This window comes from Ambystoma mexicanum, chromosome 6q (genome assembly GCF_040938575.1).
Source record: "Ambystoma mexicanum isolate Mex_15411 chromosome 6q, UKY_AmexF1_1, whole genome shotgun sequence".
Lineage (NCBI taxonomy): Eukaryota > Metazoa > Chordata > Amphibia > Caudata > Ambystomatidae > Ambystoma > Ambystoma mexicanum.
In genome coordinates this window covers 855,609,209-855,628,193 of record NC_090937.1, presented here as the reverse complement: position 1 = coordinate 855,628,193, position 18,985 = coordinate 855,609,209, and the positions used below count along the sequence as shown (strand labels likewise).

General features: G+C 48.6%; 1 protein-coding gene across 1 annotated transcript in view; it reads right to left on the bottom strand.

Moving 5' to 3' along the window:
* The window catches only part of KLHL2 (kelch like family member 2), an 864,825-nt gene that overhangs the window by 120,392 nt on the left and 725,448 nt on the right, over positions 1-18,985 (bottom strand). The window contains exon 10 of the mRNA XM_069631381.1: positions 6,998-7,195. Within this exon, the coding sequence (XP_069487482.1) occupies positions 6,998-7,195 (198 nt within the window). The remainder of the gene's footprint in view (positions 1-6,997; positions 7,196-18,985) is intronic.

Below are 18,985 nucleotides of genomic sequence, written 5' to 3'. Positions count from 1 at the left end.
TAGCGGACCAGTGTCGCGCGCCCGACACACCATCGCGGAAATAACGGGAAGGCGTAAACCATCTCCGATTCCAAGCAAAGCGAACACGGAAATAACGACCTCAACAAGGGCGCAAAGTACCTTACCGCCATGGCGTTAATACCGGCATCGCGGGGAAGGTGTTAACAACCCTGATCAGTGTTTGGAAGAGGAACAGGTGCACCCAATCAGCACAGGTGGAGGCAATAGAGTCTGGCACAGCACAAAAGGAGCACACCCACACACCACACCCCCTCCCACACCAAGATGATACCAATTGTAGCAGCATTCCTGGAGCTGGAGGCCCTGCTTGCAAGGCAGCAACTACGACAACAGCAACAACAGCAACCACAGCAACCACAGCCCCCACCACAGAGGATACACAGGAGGAGAAGGAGGGTGAGACAGGGCCAGCATGCCCTACCGGTGCAGCCACTATTACCACGCCGGCAGCCCCCAATTCCCCGCATCAGAGCCACCCCCTTCAACCTCACACCAGAGCAGATCCACACCCTGTACCGGCTTGACTGGGACACCATAACCACCATAGTGGCCCTGATACATACCGACATAATGAGCCTCATAGAAATAAGCACTGCCATCCCCCCTCTACTAAAGGTAGTGTCCGTGCTCCACTTCCTTGCCACAGGCACCTACCAGCATACAGTGGGGCACATGCATGGCATTTCACAGCCAATATTTTCCCGGATACTCAACCAAGTGCTGGATGCCCTCCTCAAGCACAGAAGGGACTACATATGCCTCCCCCGGACTCCACAGGAGATATATGATACCAAAGCTGCCTTCCATGCACTTGCAGGCATGTCAAATTGCATAGGTGCCCTCGACTGCACCCACGTAGAATTGGTGGTTCCTCATGCAATGGAGGTGCCGTATCGCAACCGCAAGCAATACCACTCCATGGGCCGACATGCCGGAAAACGAACCTGGCTGCTTGGTGAGTAACCATAATGGGCCATGGCAGTGCATTGGGGCTCTGAGTAGGTTGTCAGCATACCCCGCTGCGAAAGGGGGTGGGGGAGATGCATACTCCACCCGGGAGGGAAAGGGGGGGGATGCATACTCCACCCGGGAGGGAAGGGGGGGGATGCATACTCCACCCGGGAGGGAAAGGGGGGGGGATGCATACTCCACCCGGGAGGGAAAGGGGGGGATGCATACTCCACCCGGGAGGTAAAAGGGGGGGTGCATACTCCACCCGGGAGGGAAAGGGGGGGGATGCATACTCCACCCGGGAGGGAAAGGGGGGGGGATGCATACTCCACCCGGGAGGGAAAGGGGGGGGGGATGCATACTCCACCCGGGTGGGAATGACAACGCTATTGTACGTTGTGCACCTCACAGAACACTGTGCCCCATGACAAGTGGCACGCCACATTACCACCTAACCACACAGTAGTGAATACGAGCCAACACCTAATGGTACCTGACAAACAGTTACCCTGGCCAAAGACCACGACACATGCACCACACATCGGTGGACCTTACACACCGTAAGGCCATCGTGCACCATGCAGTGCAATAGCACCATGTCGCTGACTCCTGCATCTCAACACAAAGGACAGTCATCCATGGGAGTGCATAGAGGTTAGTCTGACAGGGATCCTACTTCGTGTGACTGGTTCGGCACCTCCATATGATAGCTGCCAATCACCATGCTAGGGATCAGTGCTGAATGAAGGGTATGCTACCAACTACTACCAACACACCCTTACAGCAGGTCTCATGCAAGTCATCAATTAATGCAGACCAACACTGCTGCATGCATTAACGATGCACATGCAACAAGACATGAGTGCGCACCATGACCCATCAGGGTGAAGCTACCCCCTCCATCATTCCATTGGCCAGCACACATGGCCGGACCAGTAATGGGTTGACTGTATCCAGGGACATGTGTGCATGGCCAGTCATCACCCGCTGCAATGTAAGACTAGCACAGTTCCCCACCATGAATGTACTAACACTTACCTTCATTCCACTCTCATGCAGGTGATGCTGGCTACCCTTTGAAACCGTGGCTCATGACCCCGGTCCGCAACCCCCAAAACAGGCACGAGGAGGACTATAATAGATCTCATACCCGTACACGGGTGGTCATAGAGCAGGCCTTCGGCCTTCTGAAGGCACGATTCCGTTGCCTCAGCCGGTCAGGTGGGGCCCTCATCTACAGCCACGAGAAGGTGTCCAAGATCACCATGGCATGTGTAATGCTGCACAACATGTGCATCCGTCGGAACGTGCCACTGCCCCCTGACGTGGGACTGCTGCCACCAGATGAGGAGGAGGAGGAGGTGGAGGAAGGAATGGCAGAACAGCAACATGGTGCCGATGCACGGGAGGGACGTTCCGTGCGACAAGCATTGATCGAGCAATATTTCTGAATCACAAGTCAGCTGAGGGGGTGAGGATGACAGGGCATTGGGCACTGGGTGTGGGGATACATGTACTACATGCACTGTGAGACATTAAAAGGCACATGCACAATAATGAATGTCCACTCTGTATTGTAGGATAGACCAAACTGTGTATTGTATGATGATGTCCAAACGTGTACAACAGATCCTTCACCCTCAACCCCCTCACCCTCCCCCCCAACTCCCACACACACCCTCCCCCCCCTCCCTCTCCCCCCCAACTCCCACACACACCCTCAACCCCCTCACCCTCCTCCCCAACTCCCACACACACCCTCAACCCCCCCAACCTCCCCCCACAACAACCCCACAATGTTCCCATCAGTGCATCATTGGCCACATGTGTGTGGCTGCACAGTCAATGGGCACTGCCAGAGCCTGGGGCATCCCTTCCATTCCGGCGCATCGTGCGCAGTGACCTACGGACCGGGCTGGTCTGCGTGGAGGAGCTCTGGGAGGGTGGCTCCTCCTGCTGGGGCTGTGGTCTGGGGGGTGCTGCCTCCAGGGCATCAGCAATCCTGCCAAGCATCTCACAGATGCGGTTTGTGCTGGTACTGATGATCTCGCCCAGGGCCTGAAGGTCATTATGTAGCACCGACCCTGATTCCCGGTTGTCCTGGAGAAACTCCTCTATCATGGGCGTGAGGTGCTGGCAGCACACTGTTTCTGCAGCCGATGTGGGCGATGTGGTTGGCAGGCTCCGTGTTGTTGTGCCTGCAGGACTTTCAGGACTTCCTGCAGGGGAAGTGGGCTCATGACAGACAGGTGTATCCCCTTCGCCTGTGAGCCCTGGGCCGTCACTCGACCCAGGGTCACTATGGGCAACCTGGCTGTACGAGGGAGTGTCTGGGCTCTGTACATAGTCATTGGGCTCCTCCACGTTGTCGATGGTGTTTGGTGATGTGCTGCCTGGCACATCGAGGATGCACATGGCAGCATTCTCCCCTGACGCACTCGATTCCTCATGGTGATGCGTGGGGCATGTGTCCCGCAGAACTGCAGGCATGTCCAGGGCCGCGGATGGGGGTTGTGTACCCTCCATGGGGGTTGCTGGGGCAGGTGGTGTGGCATGTGCCTTCTTCCTGCTTGCAGGTGTGTGCTGTCCCCTGCCTGTGCCCCGGGAGGTACTTGTCCGGGGGCCTTCCTGGTCCTCACTTTCATGACCGGTGCCTGTGGGGGGCAAGAGAGAGACAGCATGAGCAATGATCTGGGGGTCAGAATTACTTCCAGACAATGGTATTACGATGGGATAGCAGCGTTTTGGTGACATTTGGGTGCTGAGTGGGACTGTGATCTTTGCTTGGATGGGAAAAGCATACTGTCGGCAGGGTCACTCATGTTGGCGGAGTACTGTGGTGACTGACATTGACCAGCTTTTTGTGTGGCATGCCCAATATGGGTGTCAGCCTTGCACCTGACATCATCCTGGGTCCCAGTTGATACGGCATCATTGGAGGGGGGGGTTTACCCAAACATGATGTGACTGCTTGACCAGCCCTTGGCGATGACTTGCATTAGGGATGCATGTACTGTTTACACTCATGGCACTCACCTGCGTCAGCTGATGAAGGATCACCGCAATCCATATCGCCAACGCCTTCGATGGCTTCTGTGCCCATCATCTCTGCACATGTTATCTCCCAGGGCATCATTTTTATGGGTGAGGCTGGGCCTCCTCCTGTCTCTAGGGCCAGATTGCGGTTTGCTGAGAGGATGGCCCGCACCCTCAGACGGAGGTCATCCCAGCGTTTGCGGCAATGCGTCGTGCTGCGGGGGGTGTTTCCGACAGCGCTCACCCTCTGCGAGACCAGCTCCCATATCTCCTTCTTCCTGAGGATGGTGGGCCTGCGCATGTCGCTGCTGAAAACAATCTCAGCATGTTCATGCAGAGTATCAACGAGTACCTGGAGCTCATCCTGGGAGAATTTCTCCTTCCTGATGCGCACAGCACCCTTTTTCAATGCTTTTGGCATGATGCTGGTCTCTGGAGTCTATTTTGCCTATCACAATATGCCCACGAGTCCTGTATGGGGAGGATTGCAATGGATTGTGATTTTAAAGATGGCCGCCATGATGCTTCCCGTTCCTGTTCGATGACGTAATTTCCGTTTGCGGTTTTTACCGGTGCCCGTAATTTACGGTCATCGTTAATTACGGGCACCGCTATTTACGCACTAGGTGGAGGGCGATGGTGTTAGTTACGTGTCGGTTGTTGTCGGTAAGGGGTTTGACGCGCCCTTTACCGGTATGGCGCTAGGGGGTTTACCGGCATGGCGGAAAGCTCGTGCCCGCGAGGTCGGAATATGGTGCTAATTACGCCCTGCTACCAACGCGGATACGGTATTTCCGCCATGCCGGTAAAGTCAGTGATTTAACGCGAACCTCGGAATGAGGCCCAATATCTCATAAATTCTACTGGGACGAGTTTCCCTTGCTTCACAACGATTTGCAGACAGCCTCCCGGTTCTCCCATTCTCCTCGTTACAATTGATTCGGCAGGGTAACGTAACCGGGGACTGTACTGATTTGGGTTCTCTTTGTTTGCTCCGCTTCTCTGTCTTATCGCCACTGCCGGTGTCCTGCTTTCGGCCCTCTCCCTCCCTGGGATTAGGTATGGCTGTGGGTAAGCAGATGTCTCACTTTTTCCTCACCGTTGATGTTGCAGCATCTTTGGATGGGTGCTCTGCCCACCACAAAAGGGTTGTGATCACGCCACCACAGGGATTTCGATTCCCGTTTCCTCGGCTTCTCATTGCGTGTACAAGCTGGGCCTCCAGCATTTCGTTCTCGCATTCAGGCCACTTCTGAAAGTCGCAGGCTCTGTGGCTCTCCTTGGCTCCACCTCTCACAGGTCTGACACAGTAAGGGGCTTCCCCTGCTTATGCTCTCTGCTCTCTCTCTGGACTTCACCTCTCCTCGGCGTGTGATGATCCCTCTTCAGTCTACTCATCACAGTTATATGGAGGTCTCTCATTAGTGAGACAGATCTTCTTTCTTGTTTGCACATGTATTTTTTAGTTTTGTCTTCTGCCAAGTCCTGGCTTCTATATTGTTCTTCATATCTGACAGTCCCATATATGCCACTATGGGAAATGGCTTATGGAGTCCGTGTCCCCTACGGGGGAGTCTCTCTCAGTGAGGCCCCACTTGCCCAGATCCTAGGGAGAGTCTTGTGAACCAGACTAACCTTCTTAGCCTCAAAGGGGGAGGCTCCTCCTTAGGGAGAAGGGACATATTCCCTCGATTTGTCACATAGAGTAGAGTAGAGATGGTCAGCAGATATCATTAAGGGACCTTGTTTAGTGTCTGCTGTCTTTTGTCCATTATTCTTCCACCTGTTCTCTTCTTGCCTGGAAAATATATGAAATTGTACCTCCCAGGATGAGAACTGAAAATGTACATGTGGGAACTTGCATCACTGCATCAGGTCTAGAACCTCACAGGCAAATGGAGAAGCAGAGCTGTGCATGTGCAATATAAAGACAATGCTAAAGATAGCATTGATTTAGCAAAGGGATCCTGATTTTGAGTAAACAAAAACACATCCCATTCATCTATGTGATGTTCAGTAGATTGCATGCTATTAACAAGGGTTGTGGCTGGAGCTATTCCAACTCACCCAGATTGGGTGCCACAAACTTAGTTACTGGAAGAGACAACACAGAAAGGATAGAGCAACAACAAGTTGATCAAGTGAGCACAAATGACACCCTGAAAACATGGGGGTTTGAGCGGTAATGGTGATCACAACATTAGGCCTTCAGGGGTGGAGCATGATCACTGCATAGAGATCTAGGAGTTGTCTAGGAGAGAGGTTATCAGGCAGAAGTTCTGAGGTTAAGAGGTTCTCACTATTAACTATTCCAATGGCCAATCAGAGATTGTGATATTTGAAAAGACTCTATTGGTATTCTGGTTTGGGTTGTATGCTATGTTGTAAAAGGCAGGTTCTACTTAAACAGGAACAACATGCTATGATGCACACAAACACCCTATCCTGCACTCTCTATGAAGCCCATCTCCTCTGCTAAGATTACACCATTACGTGTTACGCCTGGGTGTGAACCCCTCACACACACACATACACACACACACACGCAAGTTGTCTGGTGCTGTTGCAGGGAGAGGTGGTCAGCATATTGAAAGAGACGGTTCATGCTTGATGGGATGCTTCTATAACCAAATAAGAAGTGTCCCTGTCATTATCACTCAGTTAGTCGTCAAAAGCACTGTCCCATTACTTTTTGGCCAAGACAGCAATTCATTCTCCCTTCAAACGCCACAACGACTGCTAGAATATTTTTATATCAAAATCTGTTTTTCATGTTTAATGTTATACAAATATATTCCTATCAGGAGCATCTAAATGTCAAATCAAAACATATCTTTTTGAAAAAAATTACAAAACCAGAAAGAAAATCCATGAAACTGAAGAAATATGTACAAACAGATTAATGGGTGGTAGTAATATAAGTCTAAAAGACATAAGCAATGTGTGTTACTAAGCAGAAAAAGAAGAATAAAAAAACATATAATTTTACCTGTACTTCCATCAAAACCTCCTACAGCGTAAAGGAGTCCATTCATCACTGCAGCCCCCAAAGTGCTTCTTCTGTCTTGCATGTTAGCCATATTCATCCAATGGTCTTTGATAGGGTCATACGAATCAACTGTGCGAACCCTTAATGAGCCATTGAAGCCACCTACTGCATACACTGTGCCATGAAGGTACACCACACCTGTAACAAGAAAATTGACTAGTTAACACTCCCATGAACATTAAGGTCCTTTGCCTTTATCACTGTTAGGGAAATATTTTCAAGTGCCATCTGGAAAGGGCTTAGAAAGGGCAAACTGTAGTGTTATTAGTGTTAGCCTGGGGTTTACACTAAGGAAACTCTGCCTTTCTCAATTGTAAAATGGTATGCATCCATATTTCACTGTTAGAAGGGTAGGGGGTGATCGTAGAGTGCAATTAGTCAACTCACATAACACAATAAAGGATTGCTAACAACATATATTTACTGTAAACATACTTTTTTTTTTAAATATCTTTATTGTTTTTTCCAGTAAAGAAAGAAAAGAAACAGAAAGGAAAAAAAGAACCACAAATACAGCATACAAATACATAACATAACTGGCATGTTGGCATTTCTACGAATTTCTTTTAGTGGGTTCATTTCTTCAGCGCTTGCTGGCAGCCTTGCTATCTTGTCGCCTGCTGTTTGTGTGGGCGGGGTTTACCCCCCCCATTTATACTGTCCATTTGGTTAAGTGCCCGTGCTTGACTGTCTTATCTCCCTCATTGTTGTCGCGCCTCCTCCAGGCCTTCATCTCCCTCACCCTCCTCCTCTTGGCCAAATAAGTCCTGAACCAGGGAGTTCCATGCTGCTATTTTCTCTGCTGTTTCCCCTTCCCCTCTTTGCACTGGTTTTATCCACACCGCGGTTTCCGCCAAAGTCCACTTGCAGAGGTTCGACCACCATGACTCTACGGTCGGCCCTTCCTTTGTTTTCCAGGCCATTGCTATCCTTCTTTTGGCCAATATGCATATCAAGTCTTTCATCTTAGCTAGATGCGTTCCGTGTCTGCCCCCTCTTGGGAAGAGGCCCAGCAAGTACCTCTCTGGGTGTTCCCTCTGTATCTGGAATCCGCTGTCTATTATTCTGGCTCTAATGCCCTCCCAGAAGGTTTGTATGGTTGGGCAGGCCCAGAACATGTGGAGCATGTCTGCTTCGTCAGCCGAGCATCGGGGGCACTTATTTTCATCTCCCTCATACATTTTATTCATCCTCTTGGGTGTGAGGTACGCCCTGTGAGTCACGTACAGCTGTGCCTGTCTGAATCTTGCGTTCCTGGACACTTTCTTTGGATATTTTAGCACTCTGCTCCATTCCTGGTCACTAAAGGGCCTGTGGAGTTCCTCTTCCCAACTCTGTCTTATATGAAGCTCTTTCTTGTTACTGGCTTTTAGCATCTGGTCATATAACCTGGAGGTTGTGTGCGTTCCCTCAGATATATCATACCACGTGTCTAGCTCCCTTATGGTGTCCTCCTGGTCCTCCCATTCCGGCCATCTTTTCTTGATTTTGAGGATCATTCTATTATGGAGGATGAATTGGCCTTCATGTATATCATATTCTTCCGCCATTTCTTGGAAGTCCGCCCACCTCCCTTCTTTCCGCAGATCCCCAATTTGTGCCACATCTTTTCCGTCCCACTCAGTTCGGTAGATTGCGAATGTGTTTGTGTCCGTGCCCACCAATCCCGCGAGAGGGATCTGCGCCGACTGGGGGTCCTGTATCCCCTGTAGCTTCCACGCTCTGTTCCACAACCCCACTGCGAGGCCAAGCAGACGTGGCAGGGTCTTAAGTAGGGGGTTGTCCAGCCATAGTATTTCTCTCAAATAATATATTTTTAGTGTTGGCTGCAAAATAATTGTGTCGATCGTCTCATCCTCTGCTAGCCACTTGACTGCGAACTGGAGCTGCCCTGCTAAATAATACATCTCAAAGTCGGGCAGTCTAATGCCCCCTTCTTCGTAGTCTCTCTGTAGGGTTTTCAGCGCGATCCTGCGTCTTCCCCCAGCCCACAAGAAGCGCCCTGCTATTGAATTTAACTTGCTGAAGAAGGTCTTGGGGATCCTATGTGGGATGTTCGTGAGGTAATACAGTAAACGTGGAAGTACCACCATTTTCAAGAGGGCCGCTCTACCCATCATTCCCAGTGGTAGTGTTCCCCAGAATTTCATAGACCTCTGTGTCCTTTCCAGGGCTGCCTGCGTGTTATGTTGGTGAGAGTCTGCGGTGTCATGATGTATCTCTATTCCTAGGTATCGGAAGGAGCGTGATGCCCAGGTTAGGCCCAGGTCTGGGAGCTCCGTCAGGGGGACCCGCTGCAGGCCAGCGAGGGGAAAAATCAGGGATTTTCTTTGTTGATTGCTATGCCGGAGAGTCTGGTATATGCCCCGATTGCTTCCAGGAGGCAGGGCAGGTTGGCACGCGGATTTCCCACATAAAGCAGCATGTCGTCTGCATATAACGAGATTTGATGCAGTACTCCATCTATGTCTATGCCTGTGTCTCCATATTCCACCCTGAGGAAGACCGCCAGCGGTTCGAGGGCCAGAATGTACAGCATTGGTGACAATGGGCACCCCTGCTTGGTTCCCCTGTATATTCTCCATTCTCCCGAAATGTTACGCCCAGTCTTTACCCTTGCTCTGGGGTCCCTGTACAATAGCCCAATCCATCTAAGAAACCCTTCACCAATACCGAAATGAGCGAGGACCCTCAGTAGCCACCCCCAATTCACCGAATCAAATGCCTTAAAAGCGTCCAGGGACACTATCGCTCATTCCCCCTGTATCTGGTTTGTCCTATCTATCACATGATGTAATCTATGAAGGTTCCACGACGTGTTCCTCCCTGGGACGTAGCCCGTCTGGTCAGAGTCTATTAAGGCGGGGATTACTTGCTTAAGGCGGTTGGCCAGGACGGTCGTGAGTATCTTGGCATCCTGGTTGATGAGGGAGATCGGCCTGTACGAGGCGCATTTCGTGGGCGGTTTACCTGGTTTGAGGATCGGCACAATTATTGATTCCGACATGCTAGTCGGTAAGTGTCCACTTTCATACGTGACTTGGAATGTCTCTAATAGTTTTGGGGTGATGGTACACTTGTATGTTTTATAAAACTCTCCCGGGAGTCCGTCTGGGCCTGGGGATTTGCCAGTAGGGAGCTCAGCGATTACGCTCTCTATCTCCTCCTCCGTGAGTGGGGCATCAAGTATTTGCGCTTGCTCTTCTGCTAGCTTTGGCAGCCTTATCTCTGTCAGTGCATCTGTAATGTCCTCTGGGTCAATTTCTGGGTTAGGGGCGTACAGTTGCTCGTAAAAGCGGGCAAATGATTGATTGATATGCTGCTGGTCCCTGACCTCTCTCCCCGTTTCGTCTTCTATGACTATTATGGGGTCTCTTTTGATCTCTTGCTTGGTGAGCCATGCTAGAAGCCTACCAGGCTTATCCCCTTCTGCGTGCAATCATTGTAGATATCTCGCATAATTCAGCTTTCCCAGTTTCTCCCACAGTTCTATACATCTGATCCTCAACTCCATCAGTTCCCTAGGCTCTTCCCCCACCGCCTCCGCTTTGCGCTCCTCTGTTTCTATCTGCCTCTCCAGTTTGTTGAGTTCTTCTAAGGCTGCGCCTTTCAGTCCCCCCATCCTGCCAATAGCCGCCCCCCGTGTCACCACTTTGAATGTGTCCCAGAGTGTAGTGCTGAGTCCTACGCTTCCCTCATTATTTTCGAAGTAGTCTTCGATCACCTCCCGAAGGTGTTCCTCAAACTCACCCTCTCCCAGCACCTCTGCCCGGAGCCGCCATGTTGGTATCGGGGCTCTCTGGTGTGTATGTGCCCATGTTGCTAGCACCGGGGCATGGTCTGACAGTGTTCGGGCTTTAATGTCAATCGTTGTAAATTTCTGCAGTGTCTCAATGCCTGTGAATATATAGTCTATTCGTGTAAATATTCCATGGGGTGCGCTATAGTGTGTGTACCCTCTTTTCCCTTCATGTACCTGTCTCCAGACGTCCTCCAGCTCCAGACGGTCGAGGGCCCTGTGCAGTTCCCTGGCAGGGGGTGCTGGTTTCTTGTGCTTGTCGTCCGACCTGTCCAGGAGCGGGTCCAGGGTGCAGTTGAAATCTCCAGCCCAAACAAACGTGGCTTCTCTGTATTGGGCTAGCTTGGGTGCCAGCTTCCTGAAGAATTTGGTTGCGTTGTGGTTTGGGGCATAGGTGTTAAGTAGACACACCTCCTTGTTCTCCAACATGCCGTGTACCAGCACCAGCCTGCCCTCTGAATCAGTCTCTTGTTTTATAAGCTGGAATGGGACCCCCGGACCGATCCATATTAGCACTCCTCGCGCATAGTTTGAATATGTTGCACTATATACCTGTCCTCCCCATTTCTGATCAACCTTAGTCTGTTTTTCTGGTGTCAGATGTGTCTCCTGAAGCATGGCTATCTTCACCTTCATCTTGTTCAGCCAAGCATAGACTCGCAGCCTCTTAACATATGTGTTTAGCCCTCTCACATTCCAGGTCGCGATAACCAGCTCATCTAGACCCATGTGTGATTATTCGGTCCGGCTCCATAGTCCCATAGCCTCTTGCTTGTCCACTGTCTCCTGCGCCCGCTCCTGGTGTTTCTGAAATTCCCCCTTCATATTTTTTCTTTTCCTCAACCTTGCTGCGAATGCCTTTCATATGCCATTTAAACAAGTCCGTAACTCGAACTAGAACTGTAACTAAAGAACTAACACCCAGCCACCCTCCTCCTGCTCGGGCCTCGCCGCTTCTCTTGTCTTGCTCCTTTGGATGGGGCAGACTCGCCGCAGCGTGATGCCTTAGAACTGACATCCGAACTAGCGTACGCTTCTTCTCGGGGGTAGGTTGCTCTCGGCTTGAACGACTGGGTAGGGTTGGTTGCTCCTTCGCATTCCCATTCATCCTGACTCGTGCATTTATCAGGTACTTGGCGTCATTGGTTCTTACAGCCCGAGGGGCTCTTCACCGTGGCTGATTTGCCTCGTTGTTGCCATTTCTCCGCTCCAGCTGGGGGATCCCTGCGTGTCCATCCACGCGTGGGCTTCTTCTGTGGACTCAAAGAAGGATGTCTTGCCCTTATGCAGCACCTTCAGCTTAGCCGGAAACAGGAGCATGTATCGAATATCCGCTCTTCTGAGGCGTTCTTTTGTAGGCCCAAACTGCGCTCTTTGTTTTTGGACCGTGGCTGTATAGTCCGGGTATATGGTGACCCTGGAGGAGCCCCTGATGATCTCTCCCCCCCCCCTGGAAAATGCTAGTATCTTTTCTCTGTCCTTAAAGTTCATGATCTTCGCGATCATTGCCCTCGGGGGGGGCACCGGCCCGGGGTCTCCTAGTTAGGGCTCTGTGCGCCCTTTCCACCACAAAATTTTGGGACAGTGTACCAGCTCCGACCTCCTGGAGGAGCATGTTTTCGACATATTCTGTGGGGTCGTTTCCTTCCTCCCCCTCCGAACCCCTATTATCCGAACGTTGTTCCTCCTTGCCCTGCCTTCCGCATCTTCAACTCTTCGCTCTAGGATCTTGACTCTCTGCATCACTTCCGACATTTGGGTTCGTGCAACGGTAGCGTCCGTGGTGTTTTGTTGCACCTGCTGCTCCGTTGCCGTTACTCTGTCTGTCAGATTCCTTGCATCCTGGCGAAGGAGGCCAACATCCACCATGACTGTATCTAGTTTCTGTTCTAGGGATGCCTTCAGGGCTCCTACAGCGGCGTCCACTTTGTTTTCCAAGGATGTCTTTAGGGAGGCGATCGCCTCAAGGATGTGGCCATCCTTCCCATGGTCTGGCTGGTGAGGGGTGCTCATCCCCGCCATTGCTGTGTCCGGTGGGTTCTGCTGTTTGTCCCCCGGTGTCTTGGTAAAAATGTCCATGCTGCTTTGTTTGGATTTCCCCTCTGTTCTCTTGTTAGACATGGCCACTGTGCGTATTATACTGTTCGTGCGTGCGGCCCGTCGTGGCTTGTTGGGCACTGTAAGCGGATCCTGGAGCTACAATTAGTTTCTAGCCTGTCCGTGTCTCCCAGGTTGTGTTGGCCGCCTCTCAGGCTCGTCCTCGGCCTCCCCTCCTCCCGTGATCTTCTTTGGGGCCGCACCGCCAGCTACTGTAAACATACTTAGTATTAAAGCATCAAGAAATACCCATTTACAGGTACTTACTAAAATTAAGCAAAATAATTATAAAAACAATACAGGACCTATAAAAGGCCCAAAGCAAATTTAAAACCAGCAGGGACAGGGTAATACATGTTAGTATAATTCCTATCAATTTCAAATTGTTTAAAGAAGGAAGAACCAGTGCCATTTACACGGAAATGCATATAAGATCATAGATAGGAAGCAAAGATCAATGTAGTGATCCTAGATTTCAATAAGAGGAAGTATTGTATATAGGTTTACAGGTCACTGCTTTGTTTAAGTACTTATAGGATGTTTCAGAAATGTTTATCTACAGAAACCATTGAGACTACATCAATATTTCAGCACTTAACTCTCATGAAAATGTGAATAAGTAAAACCAGGAGAGCTGCAGAAACAGCAACCTTCAGTCTGGCAAGGTTGGAGGACCCCATCAAATGAGTTCCTGACCCAAGTTCATTGACCAGAGGCCTGGAAGATGTTGGGGAAGATAGAATTTTTCCAAATAGGAGAGAAATATCTACAATATGCACACCATATTAACATTGCAAATGGGTGCAATATTGTTACAATGTTGCAGTTCCATGTAGTTAGAATAGAGGTTTGTTAAGGGTTACTTATAGTGTTATTTTTGTGTCTAGTGTGATACATTTTAAATTTGCATACATGTAGCAGCATAACATTGTATGAATATAATGTGCAAACACATTATGCAGCAAAAAAGTTTTCACATGCGGGACTCTTGAACATACGAGGTTGGCCAGGTGCCAGCTGAAACCAAATAGAAATGGCTATTTGGGGCCCAGGGTTTTTCGGCTTGGAAACTGTTAAGCAATGGCCGGAAAAAACGTCGGCCACCTGGTACTGTCAATCTAGGGGAATGGGCTACATTTGTAACAGGGTGATTGAGAACAGAAATGACTGCGGGCCCATGAGAAGGTTAATCAGATTATAATAGGAACAGAGGCAACATGAAGTGAATTGAAATGGTCATGCACAATGGAAAGGAGAAACGCCAACAATAAACATATAGAGTGTCAGAGAGTGTCGATAAAGGACTTAGTGCCCACTTAAAGGAAACTTTTGTTAAACTCACTAGCCTCATAAAAAAGTGTCCATGCATAAACCAGGCATGTGAGATTTAGCATTACAGGCCCATGACCAAGTAAAAGCTGCTCTAAAAATGTATTGTATATTTTGTTAGGAATGTATGTCTTGCAGGAAGAAACCCAAGAAGAGGGTTGGACTTGCATTTGTAATGTCATGAAAGTTTTATGTTCCAGAGAGTGGTGCTGCAGTTAAAGGCAGCCAATGGGATTGTGGAGAGTAGATTTCCTTGTTTAGGGACAACCCATGTGTTCTATTGGTAATTACTTGTAAGGGAAAATGAGGGACATGTGGAAGTGTATTAAGTGTTCTGGAAATGTATATCTACTGTATCTGTTCTGTGGTTGAGGAGATACTCTGGTTAGTTCAATCTCCAGAGAGTTGTCTAGCCTCTCTCCCAATGGCCAATGTGAAAATAAACATGGTTTAGTGACAACGTGCATTCACTTCTTTTTAAGAAGTACGCTGTTTTGGAGTGCAGGGATCTGAGGTCAACACTTACAAATGGAAAGGATATAGAGGTGACCACAAGAATATCTGAATCATCAGAGTTATGGTGGGGATAGTGGTATCATGGAAGATGGTCTAAACACACAGTCCGCAAGGACTGAAGATGGGTTGTGAAAGAGGCTGCTGAGACCTCGAGCTTGAGTATGCACTTATCAAAGGGGTTTCATAGGTTGCAGTTCCAGCACCAGATTCAGGGAGCACGTATGAAGCTCCTTGGATAGGGAGGGTTTCCAGCAATGCAAAATAAGTAAGAAGACCCATGAGAGATGACCTGCTTGTTGGTAGTTGACAGGACAGCCATGACAGCAAGATACCACAACCATACTTTCCCTTTCTGATGCATGTCAATGATAAGCTAGTGTAAACAAGGACTTCAAGTTTCGAGGCAGATAGATCCCTCAAAGAAGAACAGCTTTAAGGGGCAGCAACATGCCACTTGATATCAGCAAGGCGGGAGGGGACCACATTTCTGCTATAGTTACATGCAAAGATTTAAGGAGTATAAAAGGGTGCACAGAGTACGCAGTGGAGGGGGATCCTGCTGTTTCTACCATTTCAGATGAAGGAGGAGCCTGAGATAGGATTACTCTGCAAACGAAGAAGCAGAGCTTCACCTTAAAAAGATGTGGAGGATGCATCACATCCACAGCAGAAATCATCAGCACAGCATCCTTTTCTTCAGCTGCTCGGACATGATTCTGCTTCTGGGTAATGGAAATCCACTTTCGTATACATACACTCAGGGATGTGGATTGAAGTATTTGGGAGACTCTTGTCCAATAGGTACAGATACCACTCACACAAAGAAACTGTTGTGACTCTGGAGAGATCCCACATAGGGACAAACTGCCACATTGGCAGTTCCTCATGATGAGACACACAAAGAACCACAAAACAAAATACCTAAGTCACAGGGCATATAAACCCCTTGACACTCACTTTGCTCCTATTCAGAGAACAAGTGGCCACCAGTATGGAAGAACTACAACCTGTACAGAAAAGGAAAAGTTTATAGCTGCCTAAAGCATGTTACACCAACACACCTAGAGGAGAAGGAAACACACCCTGGGATGTTCTCTCTCTACCTAAATCTATACTGGTACAGGCTATATGAGTAGATCTTGGCCTTAACTCGCTACATATAGCTGTGGTCTGGAAGTCCCTGGCTTTTCTCAGCAAGTGCCTTAGGGCAGAAGGAGAAGGAGGCTTTGTTGTGCGGAAAAAAGCCCTAGTCGGAAAAACTGAGGACCTATTAGATCAATGGAGTACGGTCTGCACTTCTCACTTGTCAAGTGTAAATGCTAGTCAAGATGACCTGATAAAAAATCCTACTCTAGTGAATTGCAAATTGATGGACCTTGATTGGTTCACCTCCTTGGAGGTTAAGAACAAATGCAAGACTTATGGTAAGCCTATCCCAGAAGGGCAAGGGGTATTCTTCCATATTACCTGAACAAATTTCCAAGTGCCAAGCTCCATTGTCAGTTCATGTGCTTCCGATTGAATTTAATTCCAATAAAGGAAATTACGGAGGCCAGGAAGCCGCGAGCAGACCGGAACGTCTTGTGTAGGCTGTGTGGCCACTAGAAAGAAACTCTTTTTCATCTAATTCTACATTGCCAAGCCTTAAGGGATGACCGCACCAGTATACTTGGAAAATTCTTTTTGGAGCTCAGAACATTGGACACTGTTGCTTGGTACACAGGCACTCCTAGCTTTCCTAAAAATTGTAATTGAAATCTTGGAGGGTCGAAAGGACTGATTTGGCCTCCAAGGGATAGTAAGTTAATGTTGGGCGGAAGGAATGGTGTGCTGCAGTAAGGGGGTGTTGGCATGTTGCGGGGACATGGCCTGGGCCATGAACTAAAGTGAAATCTAATGGGATCTCCTCAGGCCATGTCACGTGATAAAACTGTTTTGTTTTCTTCACTCCTTAGTGCTACCTTGGGACATAATTTGCTTTGTGATTGATGATGATTCTTAATGGTAAAAAGGTTTGATTATTAAACCAATACCTAAAGATTTCTTTTTTTTTTTAAAGCAGGGTTTCTTCTGTGTTGCAGTTTAAAAGCATGTCTTTGGCTTCGGGGTTCATGTAAAAAAGTTGATTGCACCTGCTCTTGATTGTGGATAACCTGCATAGTGAACACACCTTCTAGGGACAATTGAGTGGACCTCCCATACGACACGATTTTTACCTTGGGAGGCATCAGTTTAATATTTGTGGGGGAGCCGTGATTTTCACAGATGCACTAGTGTCAATGCGAACCAGTACTGATATACATTGGATCATCATCTTGCACCCATTATGATCTTTGCCAAACAGAATGAGTGCTACAGATCGTATATATAAAGAATACTTTCTCTACATTTCATCCTCTAAGGAAGTTTATCTGAGTGTTTCTTCAACCTCTTTCATAGCTGCCATGTTTGATGTGTGCTGCTTTATAACAGGCGTTTTTGGCATGGCCATTGTAGGAGCTGCCACTCTGCGGACCTTTGCAAAGTAGTTCCATTTCAGGCACTACTCACATGTTTGGGGAATCGCCAGACAGCCACCCGTGTTTGATAGATGACCTCCATAGAGCTCACAGAGACACAGAGAGAACACTGTGATGCTGGTTTTGCCTGTGGAGGGGTATGTAGAGTTCCGCTTGGCCTCCAGTTGCCTCAGAAGGGATTGCAGCAGGGCACAAACACAGACAATTAAGGGTTTTTATAGAGTTTTACACAATAAACCTTACACAGAAGAGTCACTATGGTACATTTAGTGGGTTACATTAACAATGAACTTCCTAACAAAGTATCCTCTGACCTAGGAGCGTGTGTCTTTACAGCACCATTTGAGACCTGAATGGCACGATTTTGTCTGTAGTCCATGATGTTGTGGCAATTGACAGTTCTGTCACAGCATTAAAAAGACAAACAAGACCTGAGTACCAGACACCGACTTCATTTTATAATATATTCAGTAAAAAAACTTTGTGAAAGGGACGTTATGGTTAAGTTGCGCTACTAAAAACCTATGAAATTCAGTAAACAAACTTTGTTAAAGGGACGTTATGGTTAAGTTGCGCTACTAAAAACCTATGAAATTCAGTTAAAAAACTATGTTAAAGGGACGTTATGGTTAAGTTGCGCTTCTAAAAACCTATGACATTCAGTAAAAAACCTTTGTTAAAGGGACGTAACGCACCAAGTAAAACCGAAAACCCCCTGAAATTCGCCATCAGCCTCAGCACCACCCCCAAACCCTCCACCACCACCACCTCCCCAAGTGCCTGCAGAGGGGACTACGCGTGAGGATGTAGAGAGCGAGGATAAAGAGGATGAAGAGAATGAGGTGGAGGATCTCCCTACTACCAGCACTCGCCGGGAGTCGTGGGTGTGGCGGTTGTTTACCGTTTATGGTAACGTACCAAAAGCACGTGCTAACCAGGTCACCTGTAAACAGTGCAATTTGGTGCTGAGTCGTGGGAGACCTGGTGCGTACAGCTTTGGTACGACAACCATGAAGCAACACCTAACTTCGTTCCGTGGTGCAGACATTCGCAAGGTTGTACCATGTAAAGAACGTAGTAGGTTGAGTTCCTCCGCACCATCCTCCCTTTCCGATCCTCTCACCACAAGAGACACTCCTGTGGGAGAGCGCATCCCTCCAGCTGCTTCACAGGCCATTTGCGATGCTGTTGACCCTTTCCTTTCGAGGATCACAATATTGTGTATATACTGCGATGCAGTACTCTGCAGGGGGGAGAGTCTTCGAAGTGCTTTTGAGACTACGGTCACGGAGCACCAGAAGAGCTGCTACCTACCTAAATAAGGCCCATCCTACATCTTTCTCTCTCCACCTTGCCTTTCTTATCCCCGTGGTTGGTGTCCCTTCCTTACCCTCCTTTCCCCTCCACTCCTAGTGTGTTGTGTGTAAAAAATCCCCAAAAAATGAAAAAACAAACATTTTTAAAAAAGGCTCTTTTCAGAGCCGCCTTTCTCAGTTTAAAAATGGAACTATCAAGTAAACGGTGTAGGCCCCCGTGCATTTTACAAAGTCCTAGGACAGACAAAATTTTAGGGTGCAACCGTAGCAAAACCAATGACTTTTCTCTGGGAGTAAGTGGTGGCTCTGAAAAGAGCCTTTTAGTGGTGTTTTGTGTGTTTGAAAAACTTGG